General features: G+C 37.9%; 3 protein-coding genes across 3 annotated transcripts; 1 reads left to right on the forward strand and 2 right to left on the reverse strand.

Moving 5' to 3' along the window:
* Nucleotides 1-65: 65 nt before the first annotated feature.
* Nucleotides 66-7,684, forward strand: LOC141597111 (DAR GTPase 3, chloroplastic). The gene is made up of 9 exons (XM_074417460.1): nucleotides 66-300; nucleotides 2,419-2,547; nucleotides 2,648-2,764; nucleotides 2,891-3,034; nucleotides 3,117-3,203; nucleotides 5,863-5,978; nucleotides 6,214-6,395; nucleotides 6,695-6,752; nucleotides 6,892-7,684. The coding sequence occupies exons 1-9, from the start codon at nucleotides 154-156 to the stop codon at nucleotides 7,013-7,015; spliced, it is 1,104 nt and encodes a 367-aa protein (XP_074273561.1). The 5' UTR covers nucleotides 66-153; the 3' UTR covers nucleotides 7,016-7,684.
* Nucleotides 7,627-9,444, reverse strand: LOC141597112 (uncharacterized). Its single transcript, XM_074417461.1, has 7 exons — nucleotides 9,296-9,444; nucleotides 8,937-9,049; nucleotides 8,678-8,749; nucleotides 8,488-8,569; nucleotides 8,310-8,403; nucleotides 7,988-8,045; nucleotides 7,627-7,910 (listed from the first exon to the last, which is right to left on the reverse strand). The coding sequence occupies exons 1-7, from the start codon at nucleotides 9,366-9,368 to the stop codon at nucleotides 7,851-7,853; spliced, it is 552 nt and encodes a 183-aa protein (XP_074273562.1). The 5' UTR covers nucleotides 9,369-9,444; the 3' UTR covers nucleotides 7,627-7,850.
* A 1,445-nt stretch (nucleotides 9,445-10,889) lies between these two features.
* LOC141597113 (uncharacterized) lies at nucleotides 10,890-19,198 on the reverse strand. The gene is made up of 2 exons (XM_074417462.1): nucleotides 18,744-19,198; nucleotides 10,890-14,235 (listed from the first exon to the last, which is right to left on the reverse strand). The coding sequence occupies exon 2, from the start codon at nucleotides 14,104-14,106 to the stop codon at nucleotides 11,242-11,244; it is 2,865 nt and encodes a 954-aa protein (XP_074273563.1). The 5' UTR covers nucleotides 14,107-14,235; nucleotides 18,744-19,198; the 3' UTR covers nucleotides 10,890-11,241.
* Between the last annotated feature and the right edge of the window lie 1,390 nt (nucleotides 19,199-20,588).

A 20,588-nucleotide genomic window follows, 5' to 3' on the forward strand; every position in this document is an offset into this window, starting at 1 on the left:
TTGTATCGAGTTGGGTGGTCTACAGGATGGACAGATTCCGGGTTCGGAGGGGTCGGGTCAAGTGAATAACCAACGAGATGGAGAAAGGGAAGAGCGAAAAGCGGGGGTATCACTTTATCCATTAAAGAAGTTGAGAGAAGAGAAGGAAGTGGGATGGCAGTTCAAATATGTGGACTGTGGATGCCTAATTCCGCCATTAATAACTTGAACAATCTGCACAACACTTGTTCTCAAAATGGAAGACACTCCATCATCTCAGTTTCAGCCTCCACTCAACTTCACTCATCTCCCATCATCCAGGTCTCCTCCTTTTTTCCTTTATTCATCTCTTTTCTTCTAACCCAACATATCTATACTTAATCTTCACCCTTTATTTTCAATTTCCTTTAGTTTTCGCGTTTTCTGCTGTTACTTGATTAGTGATACTGTTGAATGAATAGGTTATAATATGTAAATTATGTCAAGCAGCTGATTTTGTCATACTAAATTGGTCTATCACTTTCGCGGATACGAATTCATGAGAATTGGGGAAAATCATGTCTACTGATTCGTTATCCGTGTTTTGAGGCTGAAATGGGTTCATATGGCTGTATTATTAACTTACTAATCACATTTTGCAGTATAATCACTTGTAATTAGACATTCGGAAACTAACCAATCCACACCCAAAACTACAACCTCAACCTGAATTGACCGGGGAATACTTGAAACGACTTATTTATAACAACAACCTTAATTAAATACTCCGTAATAGTTATGAGAGGAACGCCTCTAAGGGTGTGTTTGGATAGAAAAAGTGTAGGGAAAGGGAGGGGAGGGGGATGGAAGGAAGGGAAAGAGAGGGGAGGGAAGGGGAAGGGGAGGGGGAATGAGAAGTAGGTGTTTGGATACAATTTCCTTCCAAATCTTGCCTATTGTGCCTATTGTGGAGAGATTTTGATTTCCCTTGGAGGAGGGAAAATGGATCCCTCCCCCTCCATTTCCCTCCACCCTTATTTCCTATCCAAACAAGGAATTTAGAATCTCCCGCTCTCCCTCCAACATACCCTAGGGGTGTGTTTGGATAGCAAAAATGGAGGGAAGGGGAGGGGAGGGGGAAGGAGGGAAGGGAAAGGGAGAGAAGGGAAGGGGAGGGGGAATGCGGTGTGGGTGTTTGGATACAATTTCCCTCCAAATCTGGTCTATTGTGGAGAGATTTTGATTAGGCTTGGAGGAGGGAAATTTGATCCCTCCAAATCTCTCCCCCTCCATTTCCCTCCACCCTAATTTCCTATTCAAACAAGCGATTTTAAATCCCCTATTCCCCCTCCCTTTCTATTCCCTCCAAATCACTCAATCTAAACACACCCTAAATGACACAACCCTATACCCACCCACTCAAAATAATCCTATGTCGAACTAACCTGCAGCGGAACTTACTCGATAAAAGCTCTAATCTCATTCTCTTATAAGTGATCTTAGTGTTGAAACACTTCACGGGGATCTCTTCTCGGAAATGACAAGTAAAGGCATTTTACCTAATGTTGCGACTTAGAGATCTTTAATTCACCGCCCTCTCACAAGATGAATAGGTTCTTCTAGAATGAAGTTTTCTTTTATATATCTCTAGTAGTAGGAAACATTGACAATGTAGCAGAGTGATGCATTTTTTAAAAGCCTAAACTATACAAAAGCTAATACCATGACCCATGGTTCAACGTGCACTATTTATCACGGAGTTTTTCATTAGGAAGCTGGTAAATGAAGTATAAACATATACTTCAAATTTAGTGGCGAATAACTTCTTGTAAAGTATACTGGATTCCGGTTTATTGTTTGATGTTCTTTGAATCGTTTGATCCTATAAATTACTTGATAACACTCTTAGTTTCAAAAGGCGCATTTAGACAACAATGTGCAACTGCACAAGGTGTATCAGTGAGACACGCTTTTTGAAAAAAAATATATATTTGCTCGGTAATACGCCCCCTTTTGGATTTTAAACAGGAGTAATTTGTAAAGAAGTGAAAGTTAGGGTCTTAGGGATGATGAGGGTATAGGAAGGCTAAGATAAATAATTAGAGAATAAGGAAATCGTATATTAGTTCCCCTCCTTAGTTGTGTCGTATGAACAAGGCACTCTTGAATGGTGCTGTCTAACTTCTCACCGCACCTTGCGCCTGGGCATACTTTTTTAAACTAAGGTATGAGCTAGATCTCAAAAAAAAAAAAAAAAAAAAAAAAAAAAAAAAAAAAAAACTAAGGTATGAGCTATGGTGGTCTACTCAAGTATCTGATTGAGTAGATTTTTAGTTACTAACGACTAAAATTTATTTATTAATTCCGTTAGCTTTTAAGAAGTTATATTTACAGCTTTGGGTATATACTCATTTTTATAGATGAGATGACTTATGTGTTACATGGAATGGTTACATTTAGATTGTTGGTGGGAGTCCTAGTCAATATAGACCTGGAAATGATCTACATGACAGCACAAAGGGGGAAGATGAATGGTTTGAACTGGACTCAGATCTTTATTACTGGACAAAGGCTGTACGACCTGTTCAGGTCTGAAATATTTTTCTGCTTCATGATTCTATGTCATCTATTACCACTATTTGCTGACTTATTTATAACCACGATTTTTCTTTTGCTTTCACGTGAGTAGTGGTACCCAGGTCATATAGCAAAAACAGAAAAAGAACTTAAAGAGCAGCTCAAGCTCATGGATGTTGTTGTTGAAGTGCGAGATGCAAGAATCCCAATGTCCACCGGTCATCCTCAGGTAAGTTGTTTAGAAAAAGTTTTATTTATAATGGCTAATAAGATACAATGATAATGGCAATCAAAGGTATTGTTAGTTCATAGCATTTCTGTATTTCTCACGGATCCCTAAATGGAAACATAATAGATGGATATGTGGATTGGAAATCGCAAAAGAATCCTAGTTTTGAACAGGGAAGATATGATATCCACATCAGACCGAAACGCCTGGGCAGCCTACTTTGCAAAGCAAGGAGTACGAGTTGTATTTTCCAATGGAAAGCTTGGACTGGTATGAACACATTTTAATTTTCTTTCGTTTTGATTTCTGATCCTGTGAGTGGGTAACAACTATGTTATGGGGTGCACTATAGGGTAGCATGAAGTTAAATCGCCTAGCAAAGTCACTAGCTGTTGATGTAAATGTTAAACGCCGCGCCAAGGGGCTCCTTCCTCGTCCTGTAAGTTCTTCCAACTCTTTTAGTCACATGTTTAATTATGTGGTACTATGTTTTCTCAGAGCAGAGAGCAACAAGTTTTCAGCCTGCCTTGGTTGTTCTTATAGCGCGGAGAACAGCAAGTTTTCAGCTTGCTCTAGTTAACTATTTTGTAAAGTTTGGTGCCTCATGCGATGATTTCTGGTGATATGTTCGCTGAACCATGCCTTTTCTTGTCTAACCTTAAATTCGCCAATCTTCCAAGGTCAAGCCAAATATTTAGATATTGTGTCAGTTTTACATTTGGATGGCTCCAGTCTTCCTGCTCTAGGGTTCATATTAGGCGTGATCTTTTTGTGTCGTTTATGTGTCATATTATATTATTATGTGGCTGATGACGTGTTACTGAAAAACTTGTCAAACACGCAGTCACTAAGCCACAAAATTTTGCCAAATCTCGAACAACATTTCCCTAATGCCTCAAGGGCTCCCGTGGGTCAATCGAGGCAGCCTTACCCCTGTCTACAAATCACAGAGTTGCTGATTCAAGATGACCCAAATGAAAATTGCTTTGAGAATTGCTTTGAATGAAGGCCAACTTCACAATAAAAAGAAGCGCTGTCAGTTTCGTGAGTCATTTTGCTTTACTCATCATAATCTGGAACCACAGAATAATGAATCTTTGGTTCTACTGGAAAGGAAAATGAAGAGTTTTCTAAATCTCCAAGTATTCAAAAATGTGAAATTCGGAGTGTTATAGTAAGTGGCTTTCTTTTATCTTTGTAAGTGATATGAATAACAAGTTGGTGGCTGAAGTTCGATAGAGTATAGACTATTTTCTCTTCCCCGATAACATCTGTGCCAAAATGCTTTGCTTTTTCTTTTTCCCTTCTTCTGTAGTTTGTTTATACTTTATAACTACAATCTATGTTACTTGGACTCCATACTGCTGTGTGGGTGGAGTCCGCCTTTCTGCTGCAAGCCTCAAAGCGAATAGGCTGGCAGTCATGTAGTGTGTGGCTTTGGATCTAAGTGCCCATCATGACTTACATCGAGGACACATCCTATCCTAGTCTTAAACAGGGGAACGTCTTAAAAAGACTAACACGACTGTTATCGATTCTAATATATGAGCGCCGACCATTTTTATGTGAAATACTGAAATTGACACCGTATCGAATTATGATGGAATAAAGCAGAATGGTACACCAATCTGAATATGCTTTTTCGTAATTGTGAAGTTGCACTCATGTGATGCATTTCTCGATGCAATTTTCATTGTGGCATCCGCATGTAGCCTTTTTGTGTTGGTAAAGCATGGGTAAGGTTGCATACATTCGACCCCCTAATTCCTTTTGCAAGAGCCCAACATTGGGGTAATTGTTGTACTGTAGTTAATAAAATAAAAATGTCCTTCGGTTAGTCAGTAGTTAAATAAGCCACGTTGATGATAGAAACTTAAGGCTTGAGATGGAGAAATGGTACAATGCTTCAGTCCTTTCCCTCTTTACCTGGGCATGAGTCATGAAAACCTTGCGCACTTTCTTTTCCCGTAAAAGTGTTGGATTGGCAAGTAAAGTGTAGGGTACAGAATCAATACCCTTGTCCTTGTTGTGTCAGGGTCAGCTGGGTGCTTCACCATGACGCCCAGGGAAATCACGATGATGTTTTGAGGGAAACATGTTTTTCAAAAATATGCGGTCGTGTATTGTTGATTGACTTGACACTCTTCTCGACTTGAGCCTTTTTTTGTCCCATAATCTGGATTTAGTAATCTCAGATCAGGTGCCTTAGATGTCCCTTGGTGTTTCATACTGTTTCTCTATTTTGCAGTGGACCAATTTACCCTTTCATCCATAACCCAATGATTTTTATTAAACTTCCATTGATGCTTTCGGAATAACCTTTAACCTATCTTACATGGACTTTGCGACTTGTTTCTTAAACTTAACATCACAAATTATGGAGGTGTGATAAAAGGATTACACTGCATGCTGAGTTCATTTTGAATGCGGAGCCGACACATAATCCGAACTTGCTGAGGAGTTTAGATTAATCTAAATTTCGCACTATTTGCTGCTGTGTTCATCCTGTTTCTTTATTTTATTTTTCTTTGAAAGGGATTCTGTTCCTGTCAAAAAAAGATGGGTTTTAAAAGTAATTTTACCATTTTCTTTCCTATTTTGAGTAAGAAAAGAATGCAGGTTATGAGTTTCCTTTTTGTGTAACTGACATTGAGTAGGTCTTTATAGTTAAAATCAGTATGGTGCAGGATATTATGACTGGCTTAGCTAGCCTTTTGAGTGACTTCACTTTCATATCCAGAAATATGCAAAGCAGACGTTGAAGTAGAATGACTCGCTTCTATATCTTTGCAGTTTAGAATGTAGAAAAGAAGAGTTCTATAGTACAAGAGTTGCAAGACTTGCAATAGACTGGGATGTGAAGAAAGATTGTTGTTTTCAATAACTAATTAATATTTAACGTGCAAAGAGCTGTGAGCCATCATGTACAAAGCATTACGTAGTGAATCTCAGTGTTAAGCCCTTGAGTGGGTGACTAATTTCCATCTTTATAGATCAATGTGAAGTGATCCATTGTGGTTGATCTTTGCTATTTCAGCTGTTACATTATGGCCTTCACAAATTTTTTCGAGGGAAATCATGATGTTTTTGTAATGTAGGTCAGGGCGGGAATTGTTGGGTATCCAAATGTGGGCAAATCGTCATTGATAAATCGCTTATTGAAGCGTAGGATGTGTCCTGCAGCTCCTCGGCCAGGTGTTACACGTCATCTGAAGTAAGTTTTTTATCTGACTGACATGAATCATGATGATTCCATTAGGGGTTCAATTGGTAAACCATGTACACATGGTTGCATATTGCATTTAATATCCTGCATAAAGATGTTCTAGCTAATAATTCAGCTTTGTTTCTGATCATCTCATTGAGCCAATTTTCAGACACAACACACAAGTAAGCAAACTCTTTCAAAGATAGTTAATCCTTCTAACATCAACATAATTCTTGTTTAGGTGGGTTCATTTTGGAAATGACCTAGAGCTGCTAGACTCTCCCGGCATAATACCAATGCGGATAAGTGATCAATCAGCTGCTATAAAGCTTGCAATCTGTGATGATATTGGGGAGAGAGCATATGATGTCACTGATGTTGCAGCAATACTGGTGCAAATGCTGGCAAGGATACCAGCAGTAGGTTAGAAATTCTTTCTTTGGCTTAGTCAACTATGGGTATTCCTATGGTTGGTCAACGGCCAGGATATTCAAACTCTTGCTTCATCCCAGCATCACTGGTCCTTTTGAATGACTAATTTAAGTATGTTTCATAACTGGGGTGAAGAATCTCAAGACCAAAAGCGAGAGTATAATGTATTCCAGGAAAGTAGGAACGTCACAAATAAAGCTAAATGTCACAGTTGACATAAAACAAAATGAAACTGGAGGCATGTTGTTCGTGAAACAGCTTTCTAACGGTTAGATTTTGTTTGTTGTTAGGGACAAAAGCTCTTTACAGCCGCTACAAGATCGAGACTGACGGCCAGTCTGGTCAAATGTAAGTTGATTTTTAGTGATAGGCTGGTCTATTGTAGACGAGAAGTTATCATTCACAATTAGCTTTACTTGATGTAATGGCACTTCGATTTAATACAGAGAGTTTGTTTCTGATCATCTCCATCTTTGTTTCACTGCAGATTTGTTCAGAAGCTTGCCCTCAAACTATTTGGTGGGGATGTCAACCAGGCTGCCTTTCGGGTTTTGACAGATTTCAGGAAGGGCAAGTTTGGGTGGGTTGCTCTAGAAAGGCCTCCAAAGTAGGGTGGGCTGCTTCTAATCCAAAATCAGAAAAATCAAACCAATGGGATAGTGTTATGTTCCTATGTACACTGGATAACTGTTCTGTGTGCAGAATGTAGGTATGGGGGCAAAAATGCTACTGGTTTTGCAGCAACTCAATATTGTTCGGCCTCATTGCTCCTAATCTCCATGAATCCGTATTGTTATCTTGTATTTAGCCTGTAACCTACTGAATAGCCTAGTGTAGACTCCCAGGTCTCTGTTCTTAGGTTGGCAGACAGAATACGTAGGAGAAAACACTTCCTGCTACACAATTAGAACCTGTTGTTTTCCACGCGTAAAATGGAGGATAAAAAAGTATTATCTTGAGACTTGAAATTCAGGATAGGCTATGCTAAATGGTAGTCGTTTTCGCAGCAGTTTGTTCAGATGCGGAGTGTATTGAGGTGGTGATAAAGGAGCGGCTTAGTGGTGAATGCTTCCTGCAATGAAGTTATGTTCAATTGTATGCTTCGTCAACCTTTGCTGTAAAGGGGTAGTGCTTTATTTGTTTTCTTGTATTTTTGTATGGGTTCTTGTATCTTACTTCGAAGAAAAATAAAAAGCAACAAAAAGACAGCATATGATGTATAGCTTGGAAAGATAATACATTCTCGATAATTGTATTTGAAGATAAATTGTTTTGTACAAGGATTTTAATTAGCTAGAGAATCAAAGCGTCTTGCTGAAGACCTCTCACAAAAATGGAGAGGGGACAAGGTGGGGCATCCTCCATATGCTCCCCCACTCACCTCTCATGGGTATTTTGTGAGAGGAAATGGTATCCGTCACAAGCTTGTGACGGATATCGCCGTCTTCAATGAGATTTTGTGCTAGAGAATATGGCAAGGAGGCTGAATCCAGTCATCAGCAGATACTGCACAAATATTAAACAGTGTTAACATGAATAATGCAGTTTCTGTGTATTGTACCTGAAAAAAGAGTTGAACTGACCTTGATTAGAGGCTGTTCTGTTATGATGATGGTCGCATACCCGACATATGGTAAATACCTATTTTAGTCCAAATTTTGTAACAAACATCAGAATCTTAGTGCAACAAAACTCGAAACATACAAGTTCAAAACAATGGTGCTAGCGACTGATCTGTTTCGCTAAACCAAAACCCTGTAGCTACTTATGATTGGTATAATAACAATGTTACCCTACTAGCCAAGTCCCAAACCCACTGTTATATTCAATCTGTTGATCATATAATTTCAAAATGAATTTAGACGAAGATGAAAACACAAAGGGTGAACAAGTGTTGTTAGTTACCCCTTGACTCTTCCTATGATGTCGCTATTCTCGAGCCACAATTGGCCATTCGCGTATATCCTTCCATAACTGTCGTCCAATTTATTGTTATCCCCTGCACATACCAATTACACGTCAACACGCCAGGTAGCGATAGGAAAGATTTGAAGGGAAAACATCATTCTTCTCGGCAAATAACCTTTTGTCAATAGATTAACTTGATCAGAGTCGCGCTGCCTGTGGACCTTAATAACGCGATGTACAATCGGAATATCCTTGTCCTGAATCATGATAACAAACCAAAATAACGGATACTTGTAATTTGAGTGAATGTGTGTTTATTAGCCTTAAAAGAAAAATGATTAAAGGGTATATATTTGGAGAGGGACCTTGATTTTGAAGACCAGAATCTCTCCGGCGTGAAATGGAGATTTATCGAGAATGGCGAAAAGTATATCACCCTACAAAATGAAATTAGCGAGAGTGCTAGTCAGTTGTTTATCTTTGCTAATAGATTTCTCGGAAAAATTAAGAATAAGTAAAAGGTAAACGATTAATTGAGAATAAGAATCCAGTTTGTAAAGTTCCTAAAAATTCAGAAGTAGAAAAAAAAAAAAGAAAAAAAAAAAAAGAGGGATAGAAAGTAACTCTTCGAAAACCGGGTTCCATGCTGCCGCTAATAACAACGATTACAGGTGATTGAGTTCCCGTTAGTAAGATTAGGGTATACCATATCATCAAGACCGTTGACACTACCAAACCTACAAACACATTATCATATATCATAAGTAGAAGACATATGCAAACGAGTAAGTCTTGTGTTAAAAACGATTTTACAATGAGCTTTTACTATGTGACCGTTTTACAATTTCAAATAAAATACCAAGTAAAAGGGTCACTGAAGTCCGTCACCAATGACCGTTTTACAATTCCAAGTAAATTATTAATCGTATACACCTATCTTATTAATCTAATAATGTAATTATATGGTTTCAAGAGAGTATTACCTAAGGAGATGACTTGTGAAGCCGTGTTTCGGAGAGAAAGTGAACACATTGATTCCTTAACTCCATTCAACATCTCAAATCAAAGAAACAAAATTAAACAACAATTCCAAGTTTTGTGAGGTTTTTATAGGTTGCCCATGTAATATAATGATGAGACGAAATCCAAGTACAAGTCCTAGTCCTAGTTCCTAATGTAATTATATGGCTAGCTGCCTTGTTTTGAATTGATTAATTTTGCGTGTTTTTATTGGTTGTTGTAATGTCTTGTCCTATGTGGCACCCTTTTATTGGTTGTATTAGTGTATACGATCAATCAAATCAATGCAAGGTCAAACACTTTCTTTAAACACTTTCAACTGCTTTCAACGACATATATTTATGACCACATGGAGATAATGTGAAGCCGTGTTTCGGAGAGAGAGTGAACACATTGATTCCTTAACTCCATTCAACATCTCAAATCAAAGAAACAAAATTAAACAACAATTCCAAGTTTTGTGAGGTTTTTATAGGTTGCCCATGTAATATAATACGAGTACAAGTCCAAGTCCTAGTCCTAGTCATATAACTAGCTACCTTGTTTTGAATTGATTAATTTTGCGTGTTTTTATTGGTTGTTGTAATGTCTTGTCCTATGTGGCACCCTTTTATTGGTTGTATTAGTGTATATGATCAATCAATGCAAGGTCAAACACTTTCTTTAAACACTTTAAACTGCTTTCAACGACATATATTTATGACCACATGTGGAAAGGAAAGGTATCGGGTATCCTTCTCATTTCTTTTCGCTCAATTTTCTCATAGAAACACTATTATATACTTGTAAGAGTATTTTTTAAACTTAGAAATATTTTTTGATTAAATACATCATTTTCTAAAAGCTAAAAAAATTCTCAAAAGTTAAAAGTCCATATTTTTGTCCATAAAAATAGAAGCATCAATTTTAAGTTTAAAAAATAGAAACTCGTTTTAAGCAAAGTAGGCCAATATTATACATTCCAATCCCATTTATTTACCTTTTCATTCTGAAATAAATCTACAATCATCCGATCTAGCCCAAATTAATCCGGATCGCAGGTCCGTTGAGAAATAATGAATCTCTATTTCTTTTTAAAAATTAGAGAGGATCCTTATTCGGTACATGTATTCTCTTTGAATTGATGAGAGGTAATAACTTGCTCAGAGTAGTAGATAATAAGATTAAGTGATACGAAAAATATCAAAAGACTTCAAAATCACTGAATATAAATCATAAAGTTCAAATAAAATAATACTCTTTTTAAAACAAAGATCACTATTAGATCAAATCGCTTTTGTATACTTTTTGTGATGCCGTTGCTTTTTCATAAAACCATTAGCAGTCATCCATATATATGATAAAATTTTCAACCAGATGAATGTCGTCTGATGTAACAAATTGTACGTAAAGAATTAAAGGAAATATTTGGATCATATAAATGGACTAAATAACTTGGTCAATAGTTAAATGATACTCTCTTTGCCTCTGTCAGGTCATTAATTTGCCTTTTCTTTATTTATTGTAAGGTAAACTTTAATCAAATTGTTAGGTGTATTTTAATCAAAGGCAAACAAATAATTGGAATGAAGGGAGTACTAAGATAATCTCGCTATTACATACTACGAAGGAAATTATTGGAACAGTTCCTTTTGATATATATGTATGGGTGAGATATTACAAGCTACATGTACCCCAATATATCTATTGTTGCAATTGCATTATATCAGACAGCAAAAAACAAAATGAAACGAAAACTGTAACTATAAAAATAAAACTTCAAATAAATCAATAGATCTAAATGTAGTCTCCTTCCTAGCTGTTGAACTTATGAATCTTGATCTTCGGCCTTTATTCAGTTTCAACTAATATCCCAACTCACCATCCTACTCCTAGTATCAGCAACAATCGGAGCGACAAAAACTGGTTTCTAGAAATGAGGTGGTTGATGAGGTGGTCTAAAGTTGGCAGGATAAAGCTCCCATCCACTGTCGGGTTCCTTGCGCTTGGGCCCATTCGATCCTGAACTTAAGGGCCTTGAGTTTTCGAGGGGTCTACCCTGACCAGGGATGAACAGCTGCCTGAAAAATGCAGGATCCCTGTTCCCAGAATTCAAATCAACATTGGGAGCAGGGACCGAGCCCATCATGTAAGGATGACTATAAGATGACGGGACAGTGCCATAAAATGGGGTTCCTCTTGTGTCAAACATATACGGGATTGGGCCACTAGGTCCATACATTGGAGCAGGTGCGGCAGGGCCCATGGCAAGCCCATTATAGCCATACACAGACTGTGGATATGGGACTGGAGGCCCGAATCCCATTCCTCTTAACATGTTAGTATCAATAACAGGCTCTGACGGCCTGTCGTTAAGAAAAGTTGACTCCGCTTGTGGAGGAAATGTGCCCTTCTTGATCTTGGTCCCCAAGAGAGAAATAACAGAGTCCTCTTGATGATTGACTTTGCTATTAGAAGAGAGGTTCCACGGAAAGGGTTGCATCACTGATGGATCATTGGCTATACAAGGGTTGTCATTTAAGTCAAAGCTCCTCGAAGCGGGCTGAATACATGATGAAGACGAAGCTGGTGAAGGACTACGTCCCCATTTTGTAGGACCCAACAAGAGCCCGCCCATTTTCCACTGAGACCCGTCTTCCTCTGTCTGGTTAAGATCAAACTTGAGCCTCTCAGATATTTTACCGTTCATTTCAACTGAAGACTCGCCTGAAGGAAGGCTACCTAAAATCTGTTTTCCCTTGCCTGACATGTGGTCCACTACTTTGACATCACCACCTTGAGCTACGTTGAGGTCGATATCAAGAAAAACTTGCCTCTGTCGAGAACTACTGCTGGTGGCTCCACCAGTGTCGCTATCCGAGGTCCGGCGAGGAGCTGCGGGTCGGAATGCACTAGTGGCTGCAGATCCTTTCCAACCGAGACTTCCTTCAAATTTGAGAGGACCTGCTGAATTTCCAGGAGCCACCACAGCTCTGGAAGCTGAAACTACTGATACGGGGTTTGAAATGCCATCTACCTGGTTTTGTTCAAGCTCCTCAGACAAGAACTCTTGGTTAAGATCAAATTCCAATAAGCATTTCTCAGTGTTGCTTCCTGCTTCCCTTACTGCATCAGTCAATTGCGAAGACTCCATATCTTGCAAATTGTTTTCCAGATTAGTCTCTATAGTAGCGGAACCATTACAAGGATCCTTTCCAGGTGCCTCAGGAGTCATATTCTCCATTGCTTGTAGCTCATTCGTTGGGCCATCTTCATGTGGCAGGTTTCCTTCACCGTTTATAGACTCCGGGCTGCTCGGTTGACTGATGCTACCTGCGGTGCTTCTATCAGAAATAGAAGAGGTGTAGGAGGAGGAACTGCCCGACTTCTCATCATAGTCCCCAACTTCTCTCTCTACTTCTTTGGCAACAAGACGAGCAACTTCGAGGGCATCAAATGTGCCATCTGCAAGCTCCATATTTGCTGTTTGCTGGATTAAATCAGCATTTTTGCTAGTTTTTGTTAATCTTGCAAACTTCCTACTTCTGCCAAACTTCTTTTTACTCTTCCGTTGTTTCTTACCCTCATTATCTTTACCATCCTCTTCCATTCTGAACACAGTTGTCCCTTGATCTTTGGTATCCACCACCACAGATCCAACACCTTGCTCCAAACATTTTTGCTCCAAAGTTCTGCTGTCTTCCTTATCGTTATCCTCCTCCAGTCTGAGCTCATTCGTTGACTCACCTATAGGCTGATTTGTATCGTCAAAGGATGAAGTTTTCGAAAGCACTCTCTCCGACGCATTAAATTCATATGTACCCATATCAGAGTGAATAGCAGATTCAATAACAGTAACATCAGTTTTTGACAAAAGATCTATTCTCTCGGAAGCTACAAAGGATGAAGAAGCAGTAACTTTATCTACACTGTCAGGCCGATCCTCTAGTTCATTGCCATGCCTTTTCTCCTCACATATATGTTCAAGTTGGACAGGCATCACATCACCAGTAGCTTGATTTGGAGCTGTCAGAACATGTGAGGCAGAATATCCATCAGACGAGCATAATACTTCTTTCACAGAAGGGTCATTTAGAATTGAATCCAGTTTAGCTACTGAATCTTGAAGTTCTTCCTTCATAATTCCAGGACCTGAATCCATATGAGAGCTATCATGATCAATAGTTGACTTGATTTTTTCTCCTTCAGTACCGTTTGACATCTGATCACAAGGTATTTTTGCATGAGGAGCATCATTCACTATGCCTTGAGACTCCGCATGTTCACTAATTTTCTTTGTATCATCAGATGCTGCCACATAATCGACATCCATGCTTTCAATGTCAATATTCTTAAATTTCCAACTGTCAAACAAAGTTCTTGCCTTATCTCGAACTTCAAGGCTCTTATAGCTAACCAGACCCTTGACTGTAATGCAAATTCCGGAGGAAACCAACCTCTCATTATCTATCTGAAGTTTTTCAACAGCTTGTAGAAGGGCCGATATAGCCTCCTCCACAAAGCAAGCAGTTCCTTCATTAGCAAGAGTTCCAGCCTCTCTAAGCCATTTATCAATAAAGCATAGCCCATCTAACTGGATGAAAAGATCAAGACACTCTTTGTTTTCTGTAGCTGCAATCGTGCTTGCAACAGCAGCCCACTGTCTGGTCATGTCACCGACATTCTTAACCACACCATCTTTCTTCTTCATTACAGCAACCAACTCTTCCACACGGGCAAGAGCTGTGAGTCCATCTTTCATCTCAGTTAATGTAAAGAAGTCTTCAAGTGTCATAGTGATCAAAAGCTACTCAACCAAATACAATGTTTTAATTCTGATGGCACTTGTAACTTTACCATCCTCGAGGAGAAATTTAGTATACCAAAACAAAATCCAGCTTCTCAGCAGGGTGCCACTAAGTAACTGCAAAACAGAAGATTCAAAAGGAAAACAATTATAATCGGGAGATTTATTGACCACGTAATATAAGCAGTGACAAAAGGACAACCGTTCTATTTTCAAAATATCATCCACATGAGTTCCGACAAATCAGAAAACCAACCCAAAGGGCAGTAACTCAGAAAGTGCACCATCAAAATCCTAAATAGGTAACCACTAACCAGTTACATAGCCCTAGGGGTTACAGGTCTTACAACTTACACAGTTGTCAAGAGATCACCAGATATAAAGTCGCAAGAGGCTTACAAATTATAAACGTTAACATCACGAAGAGTCATTGATAGCTAAAGTTAAGGCTGAGTCTTGTTTCAGCTTTCTAACAATGCACTATAAATACAAAGAGTCTTAGACACAGCTTGACTGGCATGAGTTCCTAGTACTCTGTCAGCCACTCAGCCTTCCATTTCATACGTTAAACTTGACTTGAAACTAGAGACCAACGCTTTAGCATGGTTACTAGGTACTCTTTCCATAATTATACAGCAAAAAAACGCAACTGAGGACCATTAGAACAAAGCCTAATTTGATTGAAGAGCAATCACTACATTTTTTTTCCACACCATAGCCCATCCTTCTCCTTACATTGCTTTACCCCCTGCGTAGTCATCAAATCAGATGGCCCATGGGACGAAAAGAGACGCCATGGTTAGAAACAGTGAAGTGAATCGGAGAGGAAGAGATCAGGCTTGAGGAGGAGATCAACTTGGAGAAGGAGATAACAAGGCAATGGTCGTCGTGGGACTGTGGGAGGATATCAGGGAGATCACATCTAGTGGAGGGAGAGAGAAGTAGGTTTACAACAGAGGATTAGAGTAGCAAGAGGGGTCCGCGCTATTCCTGGTGTTTGAGATTGAGATGGGGACAGAGAGAGGGTGAGGGTGGTGGATGTTAGAAAGGAGAAAGGGGATGTGTGGTGGCGGAGTTAAGAGTGAGTGTTAAACAGTAGGAGGAGAGAAAGTAGGTTATTAATGAGGTTGTTTAATTTAATTATTAGGTTGGGCACTGTTAGTGGTTAGTTACCTTTGTTTATGGGAATTCAAGTAAGGTTTAGTAATGACGTTCCATAACTATGCTACGGTAATCAGGAGGAATTGGTAACTGTGACGTGACAGGTTTAGTTACCACATATTCCGTAATTATGCAACGGTAGTTGGGACAGATGGTAAATGTCACAGGTTTGGTAATGACATGTTCCGCAATTATGCAACGGGAATCAGTACAAAATGTAACTGTGACCTAAAAAAAACTTAGCAAATAGGGAAAAAGGAGAACGGGAAGAACAAAATGCCCCTTAAAGAAAGCAAGAGTCGGAACTCGGAAGAACATTGTATTACAGATGGAAATATGGAATACAATGTAAAAACAAGGCCGATAAAGGATAACGAAATCATGAATCAAACCAGTAGTAGATCCACACATAGCAACAACATGCCTATCACCCCCTTTATTAAAACATCATCAATTTACCATATTCTTATCACCATTAATTAACATCATCAATCCACCCCACCCATGCAAAATAGTAGTAGTTATCCTTCCACACATTACAAGCCAAACACACATACTTGAAGTTATAACCAAGTTGAATGCTGGACAAGATGTAAATGTTGCCCCATTCACGTATTACCATTTGGCCAGCAACAGGAGGCATTGAGGCACTGTAAATTATTTCATCAATAGAGAACGGTAAAGAATAATAGAGTTCATCTTGACTTTTTCAGCAATTGAGCAAGGGTTAAGATGACACAATAACATAGCAACTCTCTATGCATGCCAAATACTCTAGGTTGAGTAGGCATGCCAATCGATGTTACTGCGACTCAGCGGTAAGTTTTTCCTATAGATGCCAAATACCGACTGCCTGAAATAATACTCAACAAGGATAATCAAATAGGGAAGTTTTGCACTTACTAGCTTTGTCAGAAGTCAGTCATCAGTTATGGCTACAAATTAATTTACTCTTAAAAGGGTAAAATATCTACGACCCAAACCGAAAGTTTTCATTGAAACAGCACATGAAGCAAAGATCTAAAGACCGAGACAATAGCTACGTGAGATAAAACTTATAACTCTCCTTCATGTAAGTTCACTTCAATATTTTTTTTTTTATAAAAAGCATGCCTCGAGTGTGCCTAAGGCACGCCTTGGATGAGGCACCAGCCAAAACGCCTCGGTGCATTTTAGGTGTGCCTTTTAGACGAGGCTCACTTAACAAGACTCGCTAGTACGCACTTGTCAAATCTTTTTCATCTAAATCTTTATTATGTCATTTCTTTTCCCATTATTCCTAATTATTTACTCCCTCTGACTCAACTGATTCTATTCTTTACACTTCTATTCATTTGTGAGAGGTTTTATAATAAAATGAAAAGAATTTGTTGAATCAGAGGTAGTACATGTTAGCCAACATGAAAATACCTAAAAAAGCTAATGTTGCCCAAAATTTTATTTGGAAAATAGAAATTTGTTACTAAAATTAAGGCGCCTCACGTCCAAAAGGCGTGAGCCTTCGTTTTGCAATTTGCACCTCGGTGCGCCTTGCGCCTCTCAAACTAAGCTTCAATAAACTTCTTACTCTCTTTCTTTAACCTTATTACCACTCCTTAAATGTAAAACTTGTTTCAACCAAAAAAAATGTAAAACTTGTGCACATCATTGTATCAAACTCAACATCTCTTCTCCAGAGGAAATCCAAAATATAGATCAGCTAATGAATAGAAGCACAAAGACCTTTTTCTAACTGCCGCTAAGGGATAAAATTCTGAACCATGCAGTCTAAAAATGAGCAATAAACTCCCACAACATGATTTTTCATCGAGTACTAGTTTATTACTTCATATATCAGAAACGGGCATGCCTAAAGTGCATAAAGCATGTGCTGGTTGGCCATATATTAAAAGTATCAATCAACCTAACATGGAGGGAGTACAAGCTTAAACTAAAAATGTCGCATATTTTCCCAGAAACTAAATCAAGAAAAAGAATATAAGACTTCAGCAAAACTTAGGATTTCATATAAAGCAATATTATTTAGGGTACACCGACCATTTCCCAAAAAAAAAAACACTTAGTGCAACAACACTAGGTTTATAGTGGCATCTCGCCTAAATAACCTGTATTTTCAGGTAAATGTCCCAACTCACATTAGTAATTCACGTGAAACCCTTCAGGGCAAGGAACTTCATAAACAGCCAGAATTACCAGCATCACTACAAATAGTAGTGATTACAGGCACATACGGAGTACTAAATAAGACAACGTAACATACAGAAAACCCTTGGGAGCGATGTAAAACAAAAACAACCACGAACTAAAAGTCACACATAAATAAAATTCCTAAAACTATGGCTAAAAGGAAATAGATACTTATTATCGCTTAGTTAGCGCAAAAGGAACTTAAAATTAAGTTTGTAGTGAACTAATCACTCACAGATCAGGAACAATAAAAAAAACCTAAACTAGACAAATCTAAGAAACTACGGAAGTAATACTTAGTGTAAAACCCTAATTGGCAACTAATTGAGAAAGTATTAATTTAAAACGATATTTTAGGTCTGAAATTAATGAACCAAAACAAGGAAAAAAGAGCACAAATCATAACAAAATCTGCCTTAACCATCTGTGGAAATCATTTACGTGAATTATAAGTTCATGACCGCAAGTGAGAAACATGGTCTCATAACCGAATGATACCACAAGTCGCAAATAAAACTTGCTGCCAAGCTATATCGCTACACATACCTACATGTTACAAAATCCCCCCAATGATAAAGTAACGAGTCATTAACGATAATTGATATGCAAGGTTGCATCTAATTGCGCAAGCTGATTCCTACCCTCAAAACAATATTAAAGGTAAGAAAACCACTCGTAGAACAGTTCATTTCTAACGCCACCCTCAGTTCAAGCATACAATTAACGTAAACTCAACAATGGTGACGCTTCCTTCAAAATCAAATCAAACTACAATAACAAACGCCACAAACGTTAATTGAAGCTCAATTTAACCGTACTAGAACAGTTGATTTCTAGCTCCACCCTCCAGTTTAAGCATACAATTATCGTAACGCAACAACGGTAACACTTCCACCAATAGCTCCACATCAAAATCAAATCAAACTACAACAACAAACGCCCGCAAACGTTAAGTGAAGCTCAAATTAACCATACTAAGCGTCTTCCACATCGAAAAACGAAACATCAACTCCATTCTAGAACATTCTAACCAACATTTCCTTTCATTTCCATACGTTTGTTATCAACATAAATCAATTCTACAATCCGGAAACATTTTAAATTCCATACAGAGTTGTTCCTCCATTCATTTCATTTCATTTCCACGCGACTACTTAAAACATATGAGCGATACTTTGAACAAACGTATGAAAATGAAATGAATAAATTCATTTACGATACGGAATCGTAAATGAATAAACAACAAAAATTATAAAATAAGTTAAAAAAAAACTCACCAGAAATGAGAAACCCTAAATGATAGACACAGAAGAAATGAAGTAACGTTTAAGCAGGACGCACCAACCAAATCGAGAGGCGTCGGAATTAATCCCCAAATCGCTATGTATAAATATTAATTAATTGTTAAATTAAGAAAAAGATTAGTGAAATTAAAGAGAAAAAATGGGAGGAAATATATAATTAGAAGGAGAGAGGGATGATTGATTTTGATTTTGATTTTGATTTTGATTTTGATTTCTCTCTTTTTCTGGGTTGGTTTTGTTTCTTTGGAATTTGGAAGTAGACAGACTTAAAACGTTACTTTCCCCTTTTTTTTTTTGTTTTTTTTTTATTAATTTTTATGAGCGTGAAAAGCACGTGATTGATGAGGGAAGGTGGGTGAGTTGGTCACCGGCTGGCGGCGGTCAGACACTCCTTACTGACGTACTGTGTACACACATGACTGTACTCCCTATTTGCTTAATTGGTTGGAAATACTGTACACAGTTACACACTACCGAAGTACTGTTGTAGTAAATCACCTCTTGGGTTATATTCGTTTTAAACTTAAAAGTTAAAACGGGTTAAAAATGGTAAATGAGTGAAAAAAGGGATGTATTATGTATAGAAAATAACAAGGGTTTGTTTTTTTTTTTTTTTTTTTTTTTTTGACAGTCAAGAGAAGTCACTCAACCCCTTACAGACTTAGCAATAGTGTGGGCAATCTTATTAAGATGCCTAGGGCAGTGACTTAAGGAAAAGCAATGATAAGACGAAATAATATCAGAAATGCTAATGACGATATTCTTAACATCTTGATTAATAGCCGCCAGGCCCGTCTAAAGCAGGGTGCACTATGTGCATCAGCACTGGGCCTCAAAATTTTGGGGGCCCAAACTTAGCATTAGCTACTATGTAAAAAAAAAAAAAAAAGTTATAGCAATGAAGTTAGAGATAACACGGTACATGAATGACTATTGCAATCCTCATTTAGCAACAATTCCCTTCCCTAAATAATTGTTTTCCTTCCCCAAAAAAAATTAAATTTACTCTTTTTCCATAAATATAATTATTCCAAATCAATTTCTCAAAGAACATTCCAAATTTTAAATTTACAATTACAATTAGAAGATTGGAATCAAAACTTTGCAAGACAATCAGTTTCAAGTCTATCAAAAATAAAAATCCCAAATTTATATTTGAATTTTAAAGAGATAGGTAATATTTCTTCTTGATTTTAATATATTTCATATGTTCAATACTACATTCATGATTATTGAAATTTTTTTAAAACCGTGGTAGTGATTACTTCTTGTTGCAATATTGTGTTGGATCTTCTAGTGTAATGTTTATCTTCGAATTTGATAGTTTGTAAAATTTGCATCCCAAATTTGTGGAATTCGTCGTTGGTATACCTGATAAAAACTCCAGAGCATATATGTATATGTACATAGTTAAATTGGTTAATTTTTTGTTTTGGGTGATGATGTCGATTTTTTGTTTATCTTGTCTTTATTCATCTTTCATATTATTGACTTATTAATATTGTATAATTTTTCTTGAATTTTAGAAATCTGAGGCCTCATTTTCAATTTTTTTGTTTTTTTTTGCACCGGGCCTCCACTCGGCTTGAGACGGCCCTGATAGCCGCCACACTGCCAACCTGAAGAGCCAAAGACAGACAATCAGTATTAGCATCAATATGTCGAAAACCCCTTGAGAGAGCATCCTGAATAGCAAACTTCAAAGCATAAGCTTCGGCCTGAGAAGCAGAGTTGGCCCAGAAGGAACAAAATCCAGAGTGAACCATCGTCCCTTCCATATTCTGAAAAAACCATCCAGCCAATCCTTTAAAATCAGAA

Source organism: Silene latifolia, chromosome 8 (genome assembly GCF_048544455.1).
Source record: "Silene latifolia isolate original U9 population chromosome 8, ASM4854445v1, whole genome shotgun sequence".
NCBI classification, from domain to species: domain Eukaryota; kingdom Viridiplantae; phylum Streptophyta; class Magnoliopsida; order Caryophyllales; family Caryophyllaceae; genus Silene; species Silene latifolia.